This window comes from Lonchura striata, chromosome 10 (assembly GCF_050655825.1).
Source record: "Lonchura striata isolate lonStrDom1 chromosome 10, ASM5065582v1, whole genome shotgun sequence".
Taxonomy (NCBI): Eukaryota; Metazoa; Chordata; class Aves; order Passeriformes; family Estrildidae; genus Lonchura; species Lonchura striata.
This window is the reverse complement of record NC_140712.1, coordinates 15865562-15888600: the sequence shown is the minus strand read 5'-3', so window position 1 is coordinate 15888600 and position 23039 is coordinate 15865562. Positions and strand designations below refer to the sequence as shown.

The 23039-nt window shown below is 40.3% G+C and overlaps 1 protein-coding gene across 6 annotated transcripts in view; it reads right to left on the bottom strand.

Annotated features, from left to right (window-relative positions):
- Nucleotides 1-23039, bottom strand: part of ADAMTSL3 (ADAMTS like 3) — a 178225-nt gene that overhangs the window by 153204 nt on the left and 1982 nt on the right. For 2 of the 6 annotated variants that reach the window (XR_014957531.1, XM_085588300.1), the window contains exon 2: nt 17508-17599. Coding sequence is in view for 5 of the 6 variants with exons in the window: in XM_085588300.1 (XP_085444426.1) it covers nt 17508-17599 (92 nt within the window). In the remaining variant the exon portion in view is untranslated. Of the gene's footprint in view, nt 1-17507; nt 17600-18757; nt 18916-19244; nt 19384-19404; nt 19729-23039 lie in introns of those variants that run through there. The other 4 variants (XM_085588304.1, XM_085588302.1, XM_085588303.1 and 1 more) reach the window with 4 other exon arrangements.

The window sequence follows — 23039 nt, the reverse complement described above, 5'->3', positions numbered from 1 at the left end:
GCAACTAAGCAACTTGGACAGATCAGGAAGATAGAAAGCTTCTGATAATCAATATTTGCCATCAAAAAGCTTCTCAATGACTGAATAGTCCTGTGGGTGCCACAGGAGAGCTTGGGCTAATGCTGCTCTTCATGCACCTTTCTCAGCAGAGCACCAGGAGCACCTGCTACCATCTCATCAACAGTTCTTTAAAGAGGGGCTACAGAGGGTGTATCCCAAAATTCTACTTAAAAAGACAGACCACCCTGAATAAATATTCAAAGTGGTTCTCCTCCCTGTTACCTCTAGCTGATGAATTCTCTCTCACCTGGAAGAAACCAGACTGCAGAGAAATGCCACAGCCAGATGTTCACTCCCAGGCTTACTTAGGATTTCCAACAGCTCAGCACACAAATGCATTTAGCATATGGTGAGGAAAATGTGATTTTTTCCACTGTTAGTTTTCCACTACTTCTGATAATTTTAGAGATATTAACCCAGCTCTTTGTCTGCTCTTCTTTCTCCATTGCAACAAGTCCCTCTGCAGGGTTTATGGACTGAGCAGCCTTGCACATTGAGTTGGTCAGGCACATTTTCACAATAAGGAAGCAGTTAAATGGTCATGGTTCTGCTGTAGGAATTTTGGTTTAAGGCTATTAATAAGGCACATGAGGTGAATGCCTTTCAGCCAAGTGCCCTCCACGTGTGCACACCTGTTTCAGCATGATTTTAAAAAGAAATTCCCAAAAGAAACTGTTCATAGCACGAACTTTTTAAGTCTCAAACACATTTCTGCAAATACTCCAAAGGTTTTAAGCTTCTGATACACCAACCATGAGGCAGAGCATGCTACTTCATAGTAAACCATTTTTCCCTAAGAAATTACTTTTGTCTTACCATTTGTCTGCCACTTTGACACTATTGACAGTGACTTCCAGCATCATCATTCCCACCTGATGTGCTACTGCTGAAATGGTTCCCCAGACTGAGGCCCACTGTTCAAACACTGCAACTCACTTCTCCAAACACTCTAATTTAGCTACATTTAAATCTCAGCTTAACCATTCCTTCAATCCAGTGATGCCAGTCTTGATATTTATGACCCATCCATTTTTCAGCTTCCTCTCCCTTTTTGCAAGGGAGAAAGGGTGGTTGTTCAGGAATATTTCATCTTTCTCTCTTGCCAGTGAAAGCATCTCAAGCAGAGCAAAGTTTTAACTGTGTGTTGTACTGAGCCAGACACTATGCAACGTTAAAATTAAATGCTAACTAGAAAAAGGTTCAATAACTGAACAAAAACCAAACAATGCAACTGTGTAAGAGGATATACCATTAATCTGAAGATTTTTCCCTTCCTGGTCACAACTCATTTACCAGCATTAACTGACAGCATTTCACGTGTATGCTCACTAATAAGCCACTACTTAGATTACTCTGCTTTAGCAGCAAACCCCAAAGCAATTAAAAGCTCACATGACAGGCACTGCAGGCATCTGTTCACTGACAACTGTTAAGACTAATGGTCATTAGTTTAATGACTCATTTTTAGTCTTCTCTACAATGTGTACAGTAATGCTGGAGGACTGATATGGTGAAGGGGAAAGGGCTCTTACTGAGGTGAGAAAAGATAAACACAGGCCCTGCTGCTGGAAAGAATGAAATAAATCCTCTGAACGAACCAGAATTGCTGAAATGTTAAAAGACACAGCTGAGCAAGTCAGACATAAAATGAAAATAGAAACTGCTAATTCAGAACAGGGTGCCTCCTCTAATCAGGATAGTTTCAACACTACAACCTTATCACCCGTCTTCCATGTCGAGCAAATAAATTTTGTTAAGCAATTTTAAAATTATCCAAGTGATTACGGAAAGGCATTCAATGAACAAATAAAGGATAAAAAATGGACAACACTCAGGAACATCAATAATTCAAAGGCAAGACATTGTCTAGTTTTGGAATTTAAAAATGTATGATGCCCTATTAAATGCTCAGCGTTTTCTTTAAATATTTTAAGCACCAAGTGTTTTCCTTGTGACTGATCTCATGATATAGTAATTTTAGTCTTCTCATGGTCAGTATTTCAAATGCAACAAGTAGCAAGTGGGAGTGAGTGAAGCAGTTATCACAGAAGAACACGGACAGATGGGCCTGTGATTGTATTCCTGCTCACTCCTCTTGTGTTCTCATCCAGCAGCTGAGTGAATTCCTCCTCTCTGTGTGCACTGCTCTGGGAACTTGGCCCCACGTCCACAACACGGATTTGCCAATACATACCACCTGCACTCCGAGGGAACGGAAGACCTTCCTGTGGAGGAATATCTTCCCATCCTGTGTGGGTGTACAGAAGCAGATGTGTATGTACAATGGATAGTTCCCAGGACAGATGAACTGAGACATGTCATAAGTCATGCACTGCTTTCCAATTATGATTGTCTTTCTACAGGAAATTTAACAGAATAATTTTACTCCGGAATATCACTCTGGAGTTTCTGATGCCATAGCAGATGGATAGGAGGATAAATGGTCATTTTCTTCTCCTAACCAGCAGTTTGAAGAAGCTAACTGGAGAAAGTGATAACTTTTCAGCAGGTACCAAGTTACTGGTATTTCACTGAACATACCAACAGCTGAAACTTAGAGATCCACAACTGGATACAAAGCACAGACTGCAGTTAAGCTTCTGAAAAACCCTCCTGATTGAACAGTAGAGGCTGTGGAGGAACTGACTCTTATTGTTGCTGCTGGTACAATCAAATCTCTTAACACACTTACCTTACATGCAAATTGAGCTATCAGCTCTAAATGCCTTGGACATACTTCAAAGGCCACTCATTCAGCCTCTCCTGCTCCAGCCAAGTGGAAAACATCACTATTTTGCTCAGAATTAGGATGACTACTAAGGAAAAGCTTTTCAAAAGCAGTTTTTATATACTGAATTCTGAAAAAGTACATGTAATCTTGGGTTTTCCCCTTGAACTTGTCTTTTGAAAAGCTGTCATGCCTCTTGTAGGATATGGGATACTCTGCTCACTATTTTTAAAGCCAGCAAGGGCCAGGGGAAATGTGCAGTCCCCAATACATAACTCATGTCTAACCAGTGGAGAAAGATCATCTACTCTTGTGTATCTAGCAGCTGCTCTTTTACCACTACCATTTGCACTTCGGGTTGGACAGAATTCTTGACAGAATAGTTTAATTTTAAAGATTTACAGAGGGTCACTATTCCTACAGAATGTTTTTCAACTATTCCTGAGCACTTTTGGAAGGATCTGTGGCAATAACCTCCCCTGAATTTTCTTATCCACAGTCAGCTCTTAGTTTGCCAGTACAAGCTAATGTGAGCTCGGAGGCCAACCCTAACAGCTCAGTATCTAAAGCTTTAGCATGGTTCCAGATTCTCATATGTTTGTCTTTAGCATTCTAAGACTTTTCAAAATACAGACAGAATCCAAGAACAATGGACTGTGCAAAGGGAGGGAAATAAATTCATCTGCCCTTTTAGTTAATTGCAGAAGATTCCTTTTGCCCTACACATCTATAACTTCTCAGACCAAAGACAACCACAACACCAGAAACTGCTGAAGCTGGAACCTTCACAATCTGGTGAACTTGCAGCGGTGAAATACTGTGATCTTACTGATTCAGTTGATCTATTCTTATCCAGCATAATTATACATTTCTTCACATTCTTTTCTTCACTGCTTTGCAAATTGAAAACAATAAGAGTCTCACTGTTAAGCCATGCTGGAGTTATCTGTGGCAATATTCCTATTTTCATTTGCACGTTTCACAGTCCTGGTTTCCTCTGCACTCTACACAGAGTAAAATGCAATTAAAAGAAGCCTAAACAGCAACAATTTTAAATAACAAGATCCACATATAAATCTTAACCTGTGTATTTATCTGCAAGATTGGCTGTACTTGGAATAATCAATCCAGACCATCTCTATTTCAGAGCCCAGTTCTTTTGGCCAAGATAGATGTTCTTTTATCGTGATTATAGTGAAAAAGCCAACTTGCTGGCCTGACTCAGGCTGTAATTATTCTGTGTCTTTATACAACCTTTTTATAGTTCCTGGTGGAAAGGCTGAAGGAAATCCTACACATTGCAGAAGGTCTAAAATTTTTTGCCCTCTTGCAGAAAACCATTCAAAAATGACTGAATGAGACTTATCCCTTCCCTATATGATTTTTCATTCTTCAAGTTAAGCTAATGCTAGCAGTGATTTCCCACATTTGTTATTAAAGCTAGAGCAACACAAAAAGTACTGACTGCAAATTATTCTATTAAAAAAATACAACTAATTTAAAAAAAACCAAACCTGATTACCTACTTGTATAAAACCCTCAAAGAAGCAGCTACACAATTTAAAAGGAAGTGTGGGACAATAATTAAACCTACAGTTCAAAAGCTCTAGGCCAAGAAGACTTAATATGGTCTCTAAATCTCAAAACAGCCCAAAACTCTTCATTTCTGCCATTTACAAACATGGAGTCATTCCAAATTACCTAAAAGTCATAAGAATCCAAACCAATACCTATTCTAAACCAGTGTGTTCTGTACCACTATTTCCTGGGAGGCTGGGGGCCAAAGACACATAGGAAAGGGAGGGTCTCCCCCACAGTTCTTTACAAGGTATAGAAATTACATCTTTAAAAAAATCTAGTAACAGAAAACCTTGTGCTTAAATCCTCAAGTCTACTGTGAGTGGACAAATAGAAAATCAGGGCACCCCACTTAAATAAATAATCCACCTATTGCTACTAATTATATTTTTCTCTTCTCATGTAGATAAAAACCAGCCAATTTGTACTATTTTCAGAATAATATTCAAGGAACAGAGGACGTTATGTACAGCACATTTTAAACAAAGTCAAAATACAGAAATCAAATTCAACTTCAGTTGAGGAAAGTTTTTAAAAAAATAAAGTTAATAGAATAAACCCTCCTCTGTAAATCTCTTCTTATAATTTACTTCAGTTTAAGTTAACAACATATTGGATTTAAGTCCATACATAACATATCAAATGCTTTTTTTTTTTACAGAGGATCTATTCATAGCAGCTTGTATTTGCAACATATGCAGCAAATTATACTATTAAACACTTAATCCAAATAAAGTTTAAATTTCACCCCTAACAATAAATCTTGTATAGTTCTTGCTCAACTTGAAATCAGATTCTAGAAATAAACAATAAAAGTCATAGGTATCATGACAATTAATAATTGAGCACTTGAGATATATTTGAAATACAGCTGGTTATGTGGAAATGTTCTGATGAAATATTAAGACTAATCATTAAATTTTTTGCAGTTGGTAAATAAAAAATATAGAATAAACATTACCAAGATGTAGGAAAATATCAGTTAGGTGAGAGCCTTGCAATTCAGCTTACCCGCCTCTGAAAAGCTGGAGCTCTCCTGTGCCCTTCGGAGCAGCCAGGACTGAGCCCTGGGCAGCTCCAGAGCCTGGGGGAACTCTGACCCTCACCAAGCCTCAGCAAAATCCAGAGAAAAATCCCTTCTGCAGCAGAGACCCCTGGTACTGACAGCCACAGGAACTGCACTGCTAGGGCAGACCTCCAAAAAGAGCAACAGACAGGTGAGCCACACCAGCATTTTAAAAGCTGGACAGAAGGAGCATCCACGAAGAGAATTGGACAAATTTCAACAAATACCTGCACAGAGTAATGAGTTGCTGAAAGTAAAATCCATTAGAATCAAGAATTTCCCCAGAAACACAAATTTTACTCCTACTCAGGTGCTCCATACATTATTTCTGACCTACCTGGTGCTAATTATGCAGCTCTGAACAGGATTTTTTTCCTAAGTTATGTTATTAAAAGAGGCAATTCCAACACAAAATCATGCAAGCAGGCCTCTATTTTACAAAACCTATCATGCCACTGCAAGTCCCAGAGCAGGTATTCAGGCTAGCAAAATGCATCACCCTTCAACATGAAGCATCATTCCTCATGTTTCTCATCTCATATTTTTATTCAGCTGTGCAAAAAGCTCTGATTGTGTCTAATTTCTCAACTAAAAATAACACTGGGGTAAATCCCTGTTTTATGCAGCAGAACTGTAAATTATATATAGGGAAGAGTCCATCAGGAACCTGCAGCTTTCTAAGATTTAATTCTGACTAAAATTCAGCTGAAGACAATCTCAGTTTGCCTGAGACTTTGTTAGGGCAATCACATATGCTACACATGCATGTATTTCCATATAGCATACACATAGGAACAAAAATTAAATTTCAGCAAAGAATTGAGACATTGCACACCTGAAACAGAGAGTTGTGTTTTTCTAGGGTTGTTAAATGCTCCTTATGAAAAAAACATGTTAACTTTTCTCTGCAGGCAAAGGAATAGACTCTTTGACATGTACTCAGTGCTTTTGATTTCAGAATACAGATGTCTAACTCTTTTAAAGCCATCTATCCCAAACATTGAAAATAGAATTGGGTCCTTCATTACAAGAACAGGTTAATGAAACTGGACCTGTCTCCTGTCAGTCGATGAATCCCATTATTTAAGTCACTAAATTGCTTTGGTAACGTGGAATAAATCTATGAAGGTGTTCAGAGCAGTCTGATTTTGGGAAGAGCTGGGGAAGAACTAGCAGGTGCAAGGATGTTGCACTTAAAAACTCTTTCTCAAGAGACTGGATAGAGTTGATGACATGGGAAACATGGGTTGCCAACTTTCTACATAGTATACAACTCTTGGAAAATTAATTGGATTACGAAGGCCAAAGAGAGAGGCAGCCCATTACTGAAAGATAATCCAATTGAATTTTGCCAATTTTATCTGAATGATTACTCTCCAGATAAAGAGCTAGTGTCACTTTTTGATTGTTGGTAGTCTTTTTTCTTCACTTCTCGGCTCACTTCTTTCACAGACCCATCTGGAACTAAGAAACCACATTAGTGGAAACTTCCCCCAACCAAAGGGTTGGTTTTGTGCAGCCAGCTAAGCTTTCTCCACACTTAGTGGAGCTCTTCTTGAGACAAGATCATCCAAACTCAGCATCCTTACTCTCCGAGTAAGACATTCTTGAACAGAGTAAGGCAATGTTGAGTGGTAACAGTGGAACCTAAGTGCTGGCTTTGACTATTCTGACCCATACATAAACATTACTAGTTAATGTTTGCATTATTCATTCACATTTTGTGCCAGAGGAATCTTACTCCACGAGTTAAATTTTATTCATAGCTCAAGTCAACATTCAAAGTAAGACTGGGCTAATATGGAAGCAAAGACTTATAAAAATTGAAAACTCCCTTTGAAACACATGCTTTCCAGTAAGTGCAGCTAGCAAAATGCAAAACACTGTCAACATTCCTGCACCATGATGTCAATTTTCATCTGCACAGACAAAATGCTGCTACATGTAGAAATAAGCTCTGTCTTCCTCACTGTGGAGGTGTACTCGTGTCTCCCTCTTTTCACTCTCAGAACTGCACCATGCAGTGGAGACTGCAACCCCTCAAAAGGTTCAGAGACATCTTCTGAAGATAATAACTCCAGCAAAGAGCTGCATTAATTTTTAAAAAATTAATTTCCACATGCAGCTTCAGTTCTCCTGAAAAACAATGCACATGCTCTAAGGATCAATTTTGATCTTGGCCTCTACAGCACTTCAGAGGAGCTCCTGCCAACAGGGATGGACCTTAACACCTGAAAAAATGGTTTCAGTGACACAAAATAAAAAGTGACTTGTAAAAAAATAGAAATCACTTCAACTCTTGCAAGGTTTATAAGCAACAGGAAAATTATTTTATTATTTCTGCTTTTTTTTTTTTCCAGAGAGCCAAATACAGCCATTTTTCAAGAAAACATCTGCAAGCACCACTTTTAAATGCCACCTGTCCTTAGCAGTTATATGATGAAGAGATGGGCTGATTCACACCACACTGCAGGAAATATGATAGCCAAGTAGTTAGCACTACCGAAATTCAGCCTCAGTTTACTTCCTATGGACAGGTCCTCCTCCAAACTCCCACTGATGTCTCAGGCAAAGTGCCTGCAGACTTCACTTGTTACTCAGGTGCAGAATGCTGTCCTGCTGAAGTAGAAGGCCTGAATTTTCAAAATAAGGTCTCACTTGTGGCACAGGAATCTCATGAAGGATCTTTTTCAGAACTGAAATCTTGTGGAGCTTGGAGTACAAGAGCCCTCATACTATCACTGATTTAAAGTGAGCCTTTGGCAGACAAGGAATGATAAGGCACTCGACAGTACAGGTGAAGAGGAGTAGGTCTTTTCCTCAGTATTCTCAAAGACTGGCCTTAACATTTGAAATAGTAAAAAGAAAGTTTCTAATCCCTACATTTCCCCCATTTCTGAATAGTGGCATCTATGTGACATTATAGATGGCTCACAGAGGTCTAAATTCAGCAATAAAAATAAGCAATTGCAAACAAATGCATCACTGATGTCTGCTAAGGACAATTCAATTCAAGCAAGTTTGAAAGATCAGAACAAAACCCACATGTTTTGTTATCCCAACTAAGGCCCTTCTCAAGATGGTTATCTACAGGAAGGAATTTTCTCCAAGAAAAGATTAGTGTTCTGAGAACATCTCAGTTTCCCTTGGAGAAACCATGCAGCTTGGAGGTTTTTTAATTAAAATTAAATTATTAATTTTTATTTATGAGTTTAACAAAATTTTCCCTTTTATTGTCACACTGCATAAGGGAAAAGCTTTAAAAGGTTGGGTGTTAAGAACAGGTGATGCTAACAGGATATTGGAAAGGCCCATGAGACTTGCAACATTAAGTAAAATGTATTTGCCCACTGATCTAATTGCTTACTAATTTTCAAATCTATTCCCACCAGATAACTAATGGCATTTTAAGCCAGCTCCTGGCATTAAAAACACATTTATAGTTCCCTCCTAGCAGAAGATAAACAGCTGCATGGTAAAACCCCATATGTTAAGACAGAATTCTGGAGGTTTTCCTTATAGTTTTAACCAACCTATTGTGTTCCAAATTTAACTGGAAGAGGGAGGAAAAGGAAACGGGAAAAGCATTTGGGTGTGCAGTTTTACACTGAGGGGAAGGCAAGTGCTCTCTCATGCAGGGAAAATGTCTGGAGTATTTGTGCTTTACAGAAGGACTGATCACATAATGGAAGTGGAACTTAAGCTAAGTTTATCTATCTTCCTCAAGAAAATACTAGTGTTTGTTTAAAAACAAGAAGCTATTCCAGTAATTTAGCCTGAATTTCCTTGGATACTTGAAAAATCATTCTAAAATTTTAACATTTGAAAATATAACAGAAACATCCTAAAAATGTTCACATGAAAAAAATTAATAACAATATAAAAATTAAAAAATATTCCCAGCAGACACAAAGAAGCTCAGAATGGAGGCACCCATTTAGGTTTAGAGCAAATTCCCATGTCCAGGACAATTGTCCAGATACTCCTGGAGTTTGGAGCATGTATTTGTTAATTTTTAAATGATGATTCATAAGTGACATAAATCTATAGCTGGTTCTAGTTCAATGATACTGAAACGTTGCCCCAAGGAACACCAAAATTACCTAAGAACAGCTGAACTGATTCAGACCAAGGAACCATCCAGTCTATCAAGTTCCAATAGCAGCCCATAACTGGACACCCAAAAAAGCATGTCCAGAGCAAGAATGCTGCAATACTTTCCTGGAGTCACCTTCCCAGCCTGCTGGGGTTCATCTGTACAGTACTGAAGTGGATCTTCCCAGTACTCATCCTGTCTCCCCTGCCATCCATGTAACCTTCTACTCAAAAAGTATGGGAAGGAATATCAAATATCATCATCATTACATGGGAGAAACCCACACTACATATTTTCATTCTCCACCTTGTGGGTTTACTTAAAGGCACTCAGTTCTTACACTGAAAGAAAGAAGTTACCAGCTGATTCCTGCCTAGCCTCTCCACCCCATTTATAAAGAGATTTGAGCTGTATACAGTGCACCAACACAGGCAAACCAGGAATTCCTACAGTGAAAGGATGGTACTCTTTGCTTTGTCTTACACCTCCCTTTCACATAATTTCCTAACATTCAATTAGCACTGTTAACTGCTGTTAAAATTGAAAAGAATTATCTGAGAATCACCAGTCTAGAAAAAACATATAATTTTTCAGTCACATAAAGCACCTTATATTCATTTAAATAAAGTTATAAAACCAGGGGACAAAACCAAAGCCTGTTCAAGCAATCTTATCAGTTAGTGGCTTTAGCAAAATCCCCTACACAGCATAAAGCACACACAGCCATTCTCTCCAGGGATGGATGTATTCTCTGTCCTGCTTTCAACAGAAGTGCTGATGAGATCAGCTGAAAGAATCCATAGTGTGCCACATGTACCTGGCAGTTTACAGCTAGGGCATTGCCTAGCAGGCAGATAATACTCAACACTACAGTGCTATTGGGTTTTTCAGCCAGCATCCATGTTACTCAACCAGGGAACGATTTAAAAGCATTTAAAGACTCAAGAGAACAAAACACCAAATGAGTAATGAGACCTCGAAACCATCTGATAAGAGAAGACTCTCAGGAGAGGAAGACAAATTATATATTAGCATATTTCTTTTGTTGTACATCCACAGAAAGCACTGAACTTGTTCAGCCTTCTGCTTCCACACCACTGCTACACCATAAGAGGCTGCAGTAGTCAGAAAGAAAAGAAAATACCCACCAGAAGAGACAAATCTGAATTAATCAGAACCAGTACCTGTCCCTTCACATTTCTCCATCCCACTAGATAGCCTCCAAGAGCCACGTATGTAAGCAGGGAAATTGCAACAAAAACAGGGGGGATTGGAGTTAATTTCTTGCTGAATCAGCCAGCTGGGAATAAAGCCAGTTCCTGCAATCTTCTCAGAGCTTCAGCAAGGTGCATGCCAGGAAACACTTCTTGCCAGAGACTGAGGAAACACAATCCCTCACTCTCCACATTCTGCAGCAGTGCAGGTGTGTCCATGTCACCTTATTCATTGCTTCTAAAAGGCAACTAAAACTCTCCTCTACACCTTGATTTACCATGCTGTGAGCCCCTACAGGTTCTTTCACAAAGACACTGTAAATGTTGCCCAGTTTTGTCTGCATGCACTAACAGGAGACTGCATCCTATAAATTTTAAGCAGCTTCAATTTTTTGGCAAAGCACCTGATGACAGAAAAAAACACCATTACATAAACACAGAAATATATGTTTCAACATATAAACAAACGTTCCACTTATTTAATGCTACAAATCAGTCTCATTAAGCAGTTGGGACCTCCCACCAGGACACCAATGACAACCATTAAGATATAGAAACAATCTAGTAACTGCAGTCATAAATGCAGTTTTAATATTGCTTCACAATTTTGTTGAGCTAACTTGAATTCACTGTGTTTCTAGTGCATCCAGAAGCATGACAAACTGACAATTCTTGGAAACCACATTTCTCAAAACAGTCTGAAAACATTGTTCTCATTTTCCCTCCATAATGATGCTAAATCTAATAAATACAAAATTAGAAACAGAAATAACATTGTTGCTAAACACTTTATGTAATATGCTGTCTGGAAGGGATTTATTAGGCCAAGTTTTCAAAAACTGCCCTCTCTTTATAAACATGTGACACTTGTACTTGCACTTCTCAAATATTATCAAATATGTACTTGAGTACTAGAATTCACACACCAAAAACCTATTATGTCAAAAGCATTTTTAGGTTGAAAATTTTGGTTTAATCATCTAAATATGATGAAAAATAAGCCAGACTTTTTAGAAGTGCCTAAGGCACCTAATGCCTGGCTCCCATTAGGTTAATTGAAATTTACCTTGTTTTGAGAAATCGAGTTAAGCATTTACCAATGCAATTGAGTACTTAAAAGTGTTTGTGTTTAACGTCTCAAGTCTTACTGAAAGTCATCAAAACAAAGACTCCACAAACCCTTCTGAAAACACGGCTCTATCTGCATTAATTCAGTGCTCTTGTATGGCTGTCATCATCCAAAAAGGAGTTCATAGAACTGTCCCTCCTCCTACAAGTTGAAGTGAGGGAATTTTGAAACCCTGCCCCTCAAATGCAAGGGCACTTGACAGTCTATAGTCTTCAGCTAATCTCAAGTTCTCCCCTTACAGGAAAGGAAGTTACGTGCACGATTTCAAAACCTAAAGGAGTTTTTGTGTGTCACTGAGGAGAACGTGAGTGCGCGGAGCACATCAGAACCACAGCACTGCACAGCTCCTGCGTGGGTCTCGGCATTCCCTCTGGAGCTACCATGGCTATATCCAGTGTCCCCTCTGGAATGCTGTGCTCCTATCAAACTGTACTTCAGAAACAAACCCATTCTTTCACCATGCACAAACTGGCCCTGTTTTGCAGAGATTTTACCTAATAAGAATTACACTGGAATTGTTCAAGCGTGACTGTGTTGGACTGTGCACAGCCACAGAATTGTCATCAGTACTGTTAACTGTATAAAACTGTACTAACAAATGGATTTGACTAAAGTACAGTATTTGCACAATATCATAGAATTATACCTGAGATTTCTTGCATAGACTTACACTGCCAGCAACTATAGATGCATGATTATGACTCTGATTCCACTATCACTGAATTCACTTTACTATTCAATTGCAAGCCATATTGGAGCTCCTGGGGATTCAGGCAAGCATGGAGAAATGTTTAAAGAAAAGCTTTAAGCACAAAAACTGAACATAAAGACAAATATGTGAACCTACAGGTTACAGAAGTAACAGCAAATAAAAAGGACTCCAATTTTAAAATGTGTGTTCCTTTGAAGCAAAATGCATTATATTGGATGGCTAAATCTTGAATTCTGTATGAAGAGTAGAAGTTTTAATATCAGTACAATCAATCATGTGCATTTTCTGTGATGCAAAGGCAGGAATGGAATTTGGTGCACTGTGCAAAACTTGCCACCTCAGTGCTGTTTATGGCCCTTTTTGGTAAAGAATATGAGGGATGCAGCTGCACCAAGCAGACCTGAATGAGTAATTATCAGTGACTAAGCACTCAAGTGTCTTCTAAACCAAAGATCATCCTAGAGCCATTCCTTCATTTCTTGACTACTCTTTCAAGAGAAATTAGAAGCCACTGGCAGTTGTTAGAAATTATTCCTATTCTTGAGGCTTCTTTAAGTGCACCAGACTCTTGGATACCTGGTTTTGGAAACAAAAATATGCAGCTCTACACACAACTAATCTGAGGATTTCTGTCCAACTTTCAGTTTAACTTAATGAGAAATTATCATCATAACAAATAACTTAGATAGTAGAGGGGTGCCTCCATTGATGACATCTGTACTCTTGGTCCTCTCCCATAGCTGACTTTAATTTTTTATGACACATTTTAAAAAGTAAGTATTCATACATAATTTGTGTCTCAAGTCACAAGAAACAACAACTTTTCAGGCAATTCCACTATTGGATTGTAAACCAGGGGTAACAGCAGTTCAGATTCTACGAGCACTGGCTGAGCAATCATTATCAGTCATAAATTTAAAGCACATTCAGAAACTTAAGCACAAGTTTTCTGGTAATGCAGTCACTAAGTTGCAACCTTGTCAATAGCAATGAATATTTTAAATCTAAATATTTGTACAGAGTCTCAGATGTGTTATTTGTCTTTAGAAGCAGCAACTCAATCTTCACACTAAGAATAAAACCACAGGCCTTTGGAGGCTGATGGCAAAACTCCAGATGGGTGCAGAATTGCCACCTGCCTACAGAAACAGAAAACTGCTTCAGAGTTAACTTGGGACTTTCCAATCTCACCCTGATATTTCTGATCAAGGTCACTGGAGACTTAAGAATGTTGTATGACATGTAGCTCATAATCTATTTTCTGGACATCAGTGTTCAACACATTCAGTGACTGTAAAACAATAATCCAAAGGTTTTCCACAAAGATGGTCTCCAAGTCCACTATGTCATATAATGGACATCAGATTTTTGGCCTTGCACAGCTCAGCCTTAAAGACATTTACTATGTTGGTAGTTTTTGGCAGATTGGTTATGGCAGAATCATTTTGAAGACAATAATGTTTTCAGTATGTATATCCTTCATTTCCAAAATATCACAGATAGTTATAAAAGACCATAATGCAGGCAGGGATTGCAGGAACATAAATCATGGAAGCAACCAACAGTTTATTGAATGAATATACGACCTATGAAACGTTCCCTTCCATAGAAACCAAGACTTAATGCTTCTTAAATACCCAGACATGGTGTCTTTGCTGTTACTCCCTCTGCACACATTACCAGCCCCATGGTCTTTGGAGGCAAAATGCACTGACTTGTAGAGGGTTTAATTTGGACTATAGGAACATAAGAAAGTATCAGTGTATTCCTGATTTGAAAACAACATACCAGAGAATAAATCTAAAATGAATCCATGTGTAAAATTCTTGATATATATTTGCCCATACAAATCTGATAGCCATCGTTTCTTCCTGCCAGTAATCCATTAGTAAGACTATAAATGTACAGTCCTACATACATTTCATTGCAAATATAACAGCATCTAGTTGAATGGTGTAATAAAGTATCATCACAAGGTTAAGAAAGAGGTGGTTACCAGGCTGAACATCCTGCCTTTTCAATTACCAATATGCAGCAATGTGTACTCAAGAGATCACTTCAAAACAGCATAACTGGACTTGGACACTTGTACTTTGTTAGCTTAACCTTCTCCTAAAATCTGCAGAATTAATAGCTCTCCTGCTACAATGTGAGGAAAAATCAGGAGACTTTTAAGCAATATTTAGCAATAAATTCAAGGCTAGGGATGTAGTTAACATTCCCAAATACACATAATCTGTAGAATACAGTAACTTCATTGGGTAGAGTTATCATTTAAATCTTTAGAAACAATGAGTTATGCCATGTTGCTGCTACCATTTAATAGACAAGTTGTCTTGTTTGTTTTCAAAAAAAACATACATATGTAATCTGCTTGTATTACCACTGGCTTTAGATTAATGCAGGTCCATTAATTTCATTTATATTGGCACATACAAGAAAAGGTCAGGTCTGTACTTGCAAAAGAACATGGCCAAGCCTTACCCACAAGGGATCTTTTCCTGAGTGATTTATGTTACTGCTCTTGGTCACAGAGCAGATTTAACAATCAGGCAGCTCAACAATGCTCAGGGGTAAACTTTTCCCTGGGTTATCCTAAGAAACTTAATTTACCTACTAGTATAGCAACTAATTTGCCATTCAAAAAATAACTTTGTCAAATTTGAGACACAGCACATCTGCAAGGGCAGAGATAATTTTGGAGCCCAGCTAAGCACCACACTGCTTATTACCACGCTGTGAAGGATCAGAAAGGACTCCTATAACCAAAGTTAAGTTCCATTGCTTCTCAGGAACAGCTACCTCTTTTTCACAACTTTTCGTGTTAAAGTTTGCTTTGCATTACATTCATACCACATTTCCACCACATTCTTTTTAAATGGTCATTTTTTTTTTTATTCTGTACCTGCCTCAACAGGATAAAATTAATCAATTGCACATAAGTGATATGACACAGACTTGTGACCTTGCCCAGCATCCAATTGTTTCTAATTGATTAGCTCTAGACATAAGCACTTTAATAGCCAAAAATAACAGAAGTGGAAGTTATGGTACAGTATTAGGGTAAAATGACTGTGTGTGGTCCATTTAGTATGGCCCCAGGCAACCAATTAAAGAATTAATGGTTATTGGATACCAAAAATGTTATGTTAAATAATGTAAAATATCTTTAATGTGCCTAAAATTATGATAAAACACCTAAAACTTAGGATAAAAAAGGCCTACAAGATTGGGGTTAAGTGCTAATGACTCAAATATGCCAAACAGATTACAGTATTTTAAAGGACAATCAAGACCATAAAATTTGACCTGGACTGAAGTGTTCATAAAGCTACTCACAATAGCCAATTGATTACTACAATGTGTTTGGGTTGTTTTTATTATAAAGAGACAAGTGAAGCTATGCCAAACCATTTGTGGAGAAGAGGAAACTATGCCACTACTGGTTCCAGCTCTGCAGTAAGAAAAATGTGAAAGAAAAAATACAAGAAAAATACTTTAAAAGCAGAAAATGGTCCCTTCATAACCAAAAGGCACAAAACCAAAACTAACATGTCCCTTCTCCGAGCTTCTATTCTTATCTTGAACAGAACTATTAATGGAACTGCATGAACTATTTCCTGAGTGTTTTATAGGGCTGCTTACTACAGCATCACTCAATTGCTTTCACACAAAAATACAAGCTGAACAGGCAAGGCAGATCTGTAACTTTTCCTTGCATAAGAAACACACAGGCAAAAAGCAGATCCCACTGTGGCCCTCTCTGCTCAGACATGTGTTGAATACACTGTTTTACTGCACAATTAATACAGATGCAAACATTTACTTTAATGGCAAGTTCTTTACTCAAGTAACCAGTGCACTGGTTAGCTGCAGCCACATCCACAGAGGAGGTTCATCACCTGCCAAATCACTCTCAGCACTCAGCAGTGCCACTGAGGATGCAGGGGAACCCCATTCCCACTACCTTGAACCTCAACATCCACCATAAACTGATCACAGCTTACTCAGCTGTCTAGAACTCCTTTTGATATTACTTTTGCCTGCTGTAGCATTCTTCAATTCGAAATTCTTCAGGATGTATGTTTATATACTGTCCAGCACATCAGCCTCCACTTCTCAGCATTGCAATAGTACAAGCAGCACACAATAACACTGATTTTATTTAATTAATTTACTTTTGTGTTGAAAACTATTACAATGCCCCAAAAATGTTCCTATTTATTAGAAAAAATAATTCTCAGTTTATTTAGTCATCTTTTTCTACAGATTTATTTGATTTATATGTATTTATTACTGAAGAGTCCTTGAAATATTTTGTGCTGTGGGAGCTATCAGTATAGAGAATGACATACTGTAAAACAACATCTCTGCAGCACACTACCACACCATATTTCTTGAAATACTCACCTCTTGGAACTGATTAGGCTCATGTGTCAGGCAATAGATCAGATGGCAGCTATGGTTTTTCCTCCATGGTTCCTGTACTCATTGAATACTTGGAGCAAAGACCTTTTGGGGCCACCTCCCCTCTTGTAAATGCTTTAGATGTTCCTACCAAGGCATTTCTAAAACCCTTGTCACTTACAGCACCTTAACATTTGTCAGTCAGGTGCTTAAACTCCTGGGGGCAGAGAACAGCTGAGCTGCCTAGAAAGACCCATGGCATTACACATCTGGAAAGATCTCCCTTTGGTCACCCTTTGGTAAAGTCAGCTAGAGTATATTAAGCAGGAGAGAATATTCATTTCCTGCATTAATGTCTTTGAAAGATTGGTGAAAGGAAAACGTTCTCATTGGGAAACTTTTAATTGCAAAGCAGCTCCTTCAGCAGTTTTCTGGTTTAAAACAGTAATGCAAAGTGTGCAGTAAGATCACCTGATACAGAACCAGAAATGACAACAGCGACAAGTTCATTACCTACCTGCAGGTGAGCATAGAGAGCAAAAGCAAACCAAGTGATCTCCCAGGACAGCCCAGTGGCTTTAGGGCTGGCCATCCTCACGCCTCGGGGCTCTGCCGAGAGAAATTGTTTCAAGTTACAAACAAAACCGAGTGGGCTCCGCCAGGATTTCAGTGACTGAAGCAAAGCGGGCCGGCCGCTGGCAGCAGCGCGGCGCAAACACCGCAGCGCTGCGCCGGCCGGAGCGGCAGCGCAGCCTGCAGGGGAGGCAGCTCCAGCCGGGCACTCGAAGGACACAGCGAGACGGCCGGGGAAGCTGGCAACAGCGGGCAAGCTTGGTTACATCCTGCACGTAGAAGAATTTAGCAAACTGGGAATCCCTCCCACTCTGATCTCTCAAACGTAAAATCCAAGGAGCGTAGAACTCCTGATGTACTTTCCAGCACTTTCACCATTCAAAGATGAAAGCCTAGCCCTGGGATTTCAGCAGTCATTTGCACTGCCTTTGAAAGCTCAGAGACTAAACAATCAGGGCTCAATAAGAGTTCAGGAAAAAAAGAAAATCCGTCAAATTAGCAATCATCAAAATTACAAGGCCAGCATGGGCTTGTCAATTTAAAATTGCTAAAAACCCCATCATGTGATAATATTACTAATTCTGTTATTTTCTTGTGCCAATGCACGTTATTGTCTTAGACTATGCACTACCAGAGTGATCTCAAAACAGTGCAAGTTTTATGAACCCCCAATTACACACACAAGCAGCCTTCCTTCCCCTCAGCCACCACCCCACAAGTTTGCCAAGTCACACAGTGAATACAAACTTCTCCTTCAAATACTCTTTTTTTTAAAAAAGCGGGCATCCCAAAGGAAAACCATCTATCCAAATAGGTCTTGCACCTGTTCAACTGAACATAATTAAGATTCCTTACAGAAAGAAGCGTTTTATTCCCTCCCTCCAAAAACATCGTGAAGTTCCCCTCCGTCCTAAAATCACTAGCACTCCTGGATGTTTTTGTCGTTCAAAAGTATGAACTATGACAATAAAAGAAGGAAGACTTATTTCGCCCCCGTGTCCAGGCGTTGCCGAGAGCCCCAAGTGGCCGAGCACACCGGCTCCGGTGTTTCCCGGTGCCGGTGCTGGGCTCCCGGAGCCCCCCGGAGACTCCTGCGGAGCGCCCCTCGCCCAGCCCCGCCGCCCCGGCCGCGGGAGCCCGCTCGGGGCAGGGGTCGGGGCTGCCCTGCCCCGCAGCCCTGCCGGGCTCACCCACCTGGTGCGGCGAGCCGGGGAGCGCGCAGCGGGGCCGGGAGGGCGGCGGGGAGCGGGCCGGGCACGGCCGGCGCACGGGAGAGCCTCGGCTGTCACGGCACCGGGGATGCAGCATCCTGCCTGCCCCGCCAGCGGCGGCCCCTCCCCGCGCCAGGCTCCAGCCCACCGGCGCGCCCCAGCCACGGTCCTACAGGCTGCTGGCAGCGGGCCGCCCCGCCCGCCCGCCGCAGCCCGGCCCGAGCCGCCCGGGCGCCTCCACCTGCGGCGCGGGGCCCAGCCCGGCCCGGCCCGGCCCGGCTCCGCCGCTCGCCCGGCGCCCCCCGCGCAGCCGCTGCCTCCCCGGCCAGCGAGAGCGGGCGGCCGGCCAAGCGAGCCCGTTCCCCACCCCCGCTCCCCCCGGAGGCACTGGCGACGCTCCGATGTCGGGGGCCGAGACCCCGGCAGCCCGGGACCAAGTGGTTCGTCTTCCCCCGAGGGGCAAAAGCTACCGTGAAGTCAGCCTCCGAATCTGATGCAAAGCGGCTTCCAAAACCACAACCATCCTGTGTCTCATCTGCAAGTAACTCTCGCTATACAGCTACAAATCTGCTCGCACACCGAGTAGGTCTTTAATCGTGCTGCCCTCTACAATAATTTTAGGTTTCCTACTGTAAATCTGGCGAATATGTCTCGTACGACAGCTTTGCTCTCGTTCTCCCTCTGAGCTTCGAGCGGCTGAAGAGGAACGCCAAAATCCTCTACCTTTGCGCTGCAGCTTCCACTGATGTTCCAAGCTTTCGTCGAGTCCGCTAAGAGCAGCACGTAGAGAAAGGGCTCTGATCCCTGCCACTGAAGTTAAAAATATGCTCCAGTGAACTAAACATAACCGATGAAGAGTTTGTTCAAATATGTTGCACTGGAAACTTTTCCAATCTGTTTAGGTTTCTCACCAGCAAGGGAAGGCGCCTCCTCTATGGCTAGGAGCAGAGTGCCCTCTGCTGAATCCAGCCCGCAGAGGCCGGGACAGCCGGCCCGGAGCAGGCGAAGGATCGCGGGGACCCGCGGAGACCCCAGCGCCGCCCGGGCTGCCTCCTCCGTGCCGCTGCACCTCACAGGCTGCTCTGTGCCAGGTCTGTCTCATCCCAGAACCGAGGCGAGCCGTTCTTCGCAGTCTGTACATGGTGGTAATAGGCTGTGTAACGAGCAAGAGTGCTGCTAGGGACCCAACCTCCCATTTTTCTAATACAGCTCAGCTGAAAGTGTATCAGCTTCTTGGAAAGCCTGGCTTTCCATCCATTCCAGTTGCCACTGTTACTTAAACAGTTCTTTTGCTATGACATCAGTTATAACCCTGCAAGTATTATCTTCCAAAATTATATACCTGTGCAGGTAGCAAATACTTCAGACTTGATCACTTGATTTTTAAGGCAGAATTTAGCCAATAGATCACCTAATGTACAAAGTACATTTTCCTTTGCCCAAACCATGGAGATGAAGCTGACCTTCAAGACCTGCCATCTTCTTAGGAATGTACCCAGTTGCACCATTGTTACTTAGAGTATCTATTCTCTTATAATTTATATATGGAAGTGTTATAAACATTTGTTCATCTGCAATAAATTTAAGTGTAGAAAAATTGTGTAGTAGAAAGCGGCCTATATTAGCTCACAACAGATTCAGCAACTCAAGCCAGGCTGCTGTTTACACACACACACACCTAATTCCTCACGTGATCCTGGCCCCAGGTTAGATATTCTCTGTCTGAATTTTTACAGCACATAAGAAAATGGAGATAATCACCCACAAGCATTAGCCCCCAGGGAGATTTCAGAAAGCAGCATTACAGTAAACTACACAAGTACCTTGTGGTACCTACCTTGGAAAGCAGAGATCAGGAAGGTCCTACCCCAGCTGCTGCAATGACTTAAATGTTGGTAATTCCATTCTCCCCCATAATCCATAGCTCTGGTTACATTACATTGAAATCATCCGTTTTGCAAGGAAGATGAGCACCCAGAGTATAACAGTATTTGGAGCATATATAGTTTCTATAGCATAGAAACTATATGGGGTATTGGACAGCAGTTTCCTATGTGAAAACAGGGCATTTTCTTTCCTATGTGAATCTCATTCTCATTGAATGCTGATTTGTGTTCTCCTTTATCCAATTTAATTTCTTCACCTCAGCCTCACTACACACTCCTGCCACTTTACTATTGTCTCTCTAAACTTACAGTGAATCTGGAAGCTTTGAAATTTTGACTCCTGTTGGAGGTCTTCATAACCTCTTCTGCTGAGCCAAGCAAAAACTGAATGAAACTCAGGTGTCCAGGCAAGATGGGATTGAAAACAAGCACTTCAAAATTCACAGCACCTGCAGCTCCATAGAAAACTCCTTAACACACACTCTAGAGTTAAAAGGGCCACCACTTAAAGGTTCTGGTCACCTAATTTTCACACCTGGGGAAGTTTGTCAGCAATTCTACAAAAACTAATTAACCACTTGAGTTTAAAATAAAACATCATTCTCTAAGGAAACATTTGACTTCCTTTTTGCTTACCCTGTCTTGTACAGATTACAAACTCTTCAAGGCAGAACTTCTGTTCTTTGCCTATTACATTCTGTTTGCACATCCCTGGTCCAGTGTCAAGTGCTTTAGGCATCACCTTCATAGCAGTTTTCACCACACAGTCTTTTACTTCCCACTCATGCCACATTAGCCCAGCAGAGTCAGTATATTTTAGACTAATAAACTATAGCAATACTTTTAACCCTCAGTTCAGATATATTTGTTTCTTGCTTTTAGCATTTTTTATTTTATTTTATTCATGTGCTTTGTTTTTGCTGGTCTCTAAAATATATGTAATTTAAATTACATGAAAAATGACAACTCTAAAGCCTTTACTGTTCATAAAATTGTGAAATATGGACATTTGCACTTATTATTTCGTTGAACACGTAACAGCAATGTCATCCTTCTGTACAGCTGCCATGGCTCTAATGAGGATGAGGGTTGGAAATATGATGGTCTTATCCTTTGTTTTACACAGACTTAAGACCATGTGTCGTCACTATCAAATGTAACCATGAAATAGTTTGCAATTTCTTGATTTATGGTCAGTTGCAATAGAAAATTTCAGCTTCCAGTTAACAGTGCAGGCAGAGAAAAAAGATTCTGCAAGATACAGCTGCCAAAGGGCCAAACTGAAAAAAAATTCAACCTCTGGTCAGGCAAACAAAAAATCTCTGTTAAATCACATTATAACCACCAAATTTCACTCTTTGAACATTAACACAAAACAGTCATATTTAAATGAAAAACACTTCTCCATTCATCTTTGTCCTGTAATGCAGGTAGACATACGTCTTCAACAGATTCCACTTATATATAATTATTTCCCCAAACCAAGTTCAATTACACAAATCTGATGATCACGGAGACCATTCTTTCATCACAACAAAAGCCTTTACTACTCAAGAGAAAAAATGTTTGGCTAAACTACAAATTTAAAATCCATTGAAACAGTGCAGAACAACATTTGGCTCATAAATCAGCATTCTGAATAACATATAGCAAAATTGGAAGTATCCTGCAGAGGCCCCATGCAGAAACTGCGTTTTGGTTCAACATCTCAAAGTTATCAGTAACAGAGCTGCACCTGATTGATTAATAAAAGCAAAATGTTAAATTTCCTGTAGCTAGAGTAATGAGAACCCTGACACAGTCTAATCAGTTCTTTGGCCCTGCACTGTATGTGCACAGGGTTTTTGTTTACTCTGAAATAACAAGCCCTTCAGGGCAGAGAACAGTCACACACTGTCACCCTTCACAAGTTTGTTATACCCTATCAGGAGTAAAGCCTCTATTAGTAAAAAGGTACAAAGTTCAGCCACAGCACTCTTTCATTTCTTGGTCTTATGGAACCCATTGCCTTCCATGTAGAGCCTTGCCCTGGGCTTTGGAAACAGCTCCATCACAACAGTAAACAGAAAAAAAATTCTAGGCTTTCAGAAAGAAAAACTGCTTATGTAAAGACCTAAACATTGTAGAAGAAAACTACTGTCTTCCTCTCAGTTTGTGTTCAAATAACGCTAGAATTACCTAAACAATATAGTCAATATTTCAAGTATTTTAATAAATATTTCTATTTCCTTGTCTTTCAAATTCCTTTTGGTGCTCAAGCAAAACAATTTACAGCTCATTTTCATATTTATGATCCTATACAGTAAGAGCAAAACAAACACACTTTCAAATGGCACAAGCTTGTTATCCTAGCTCACAGTTCACAGCCTTAACTAAAAT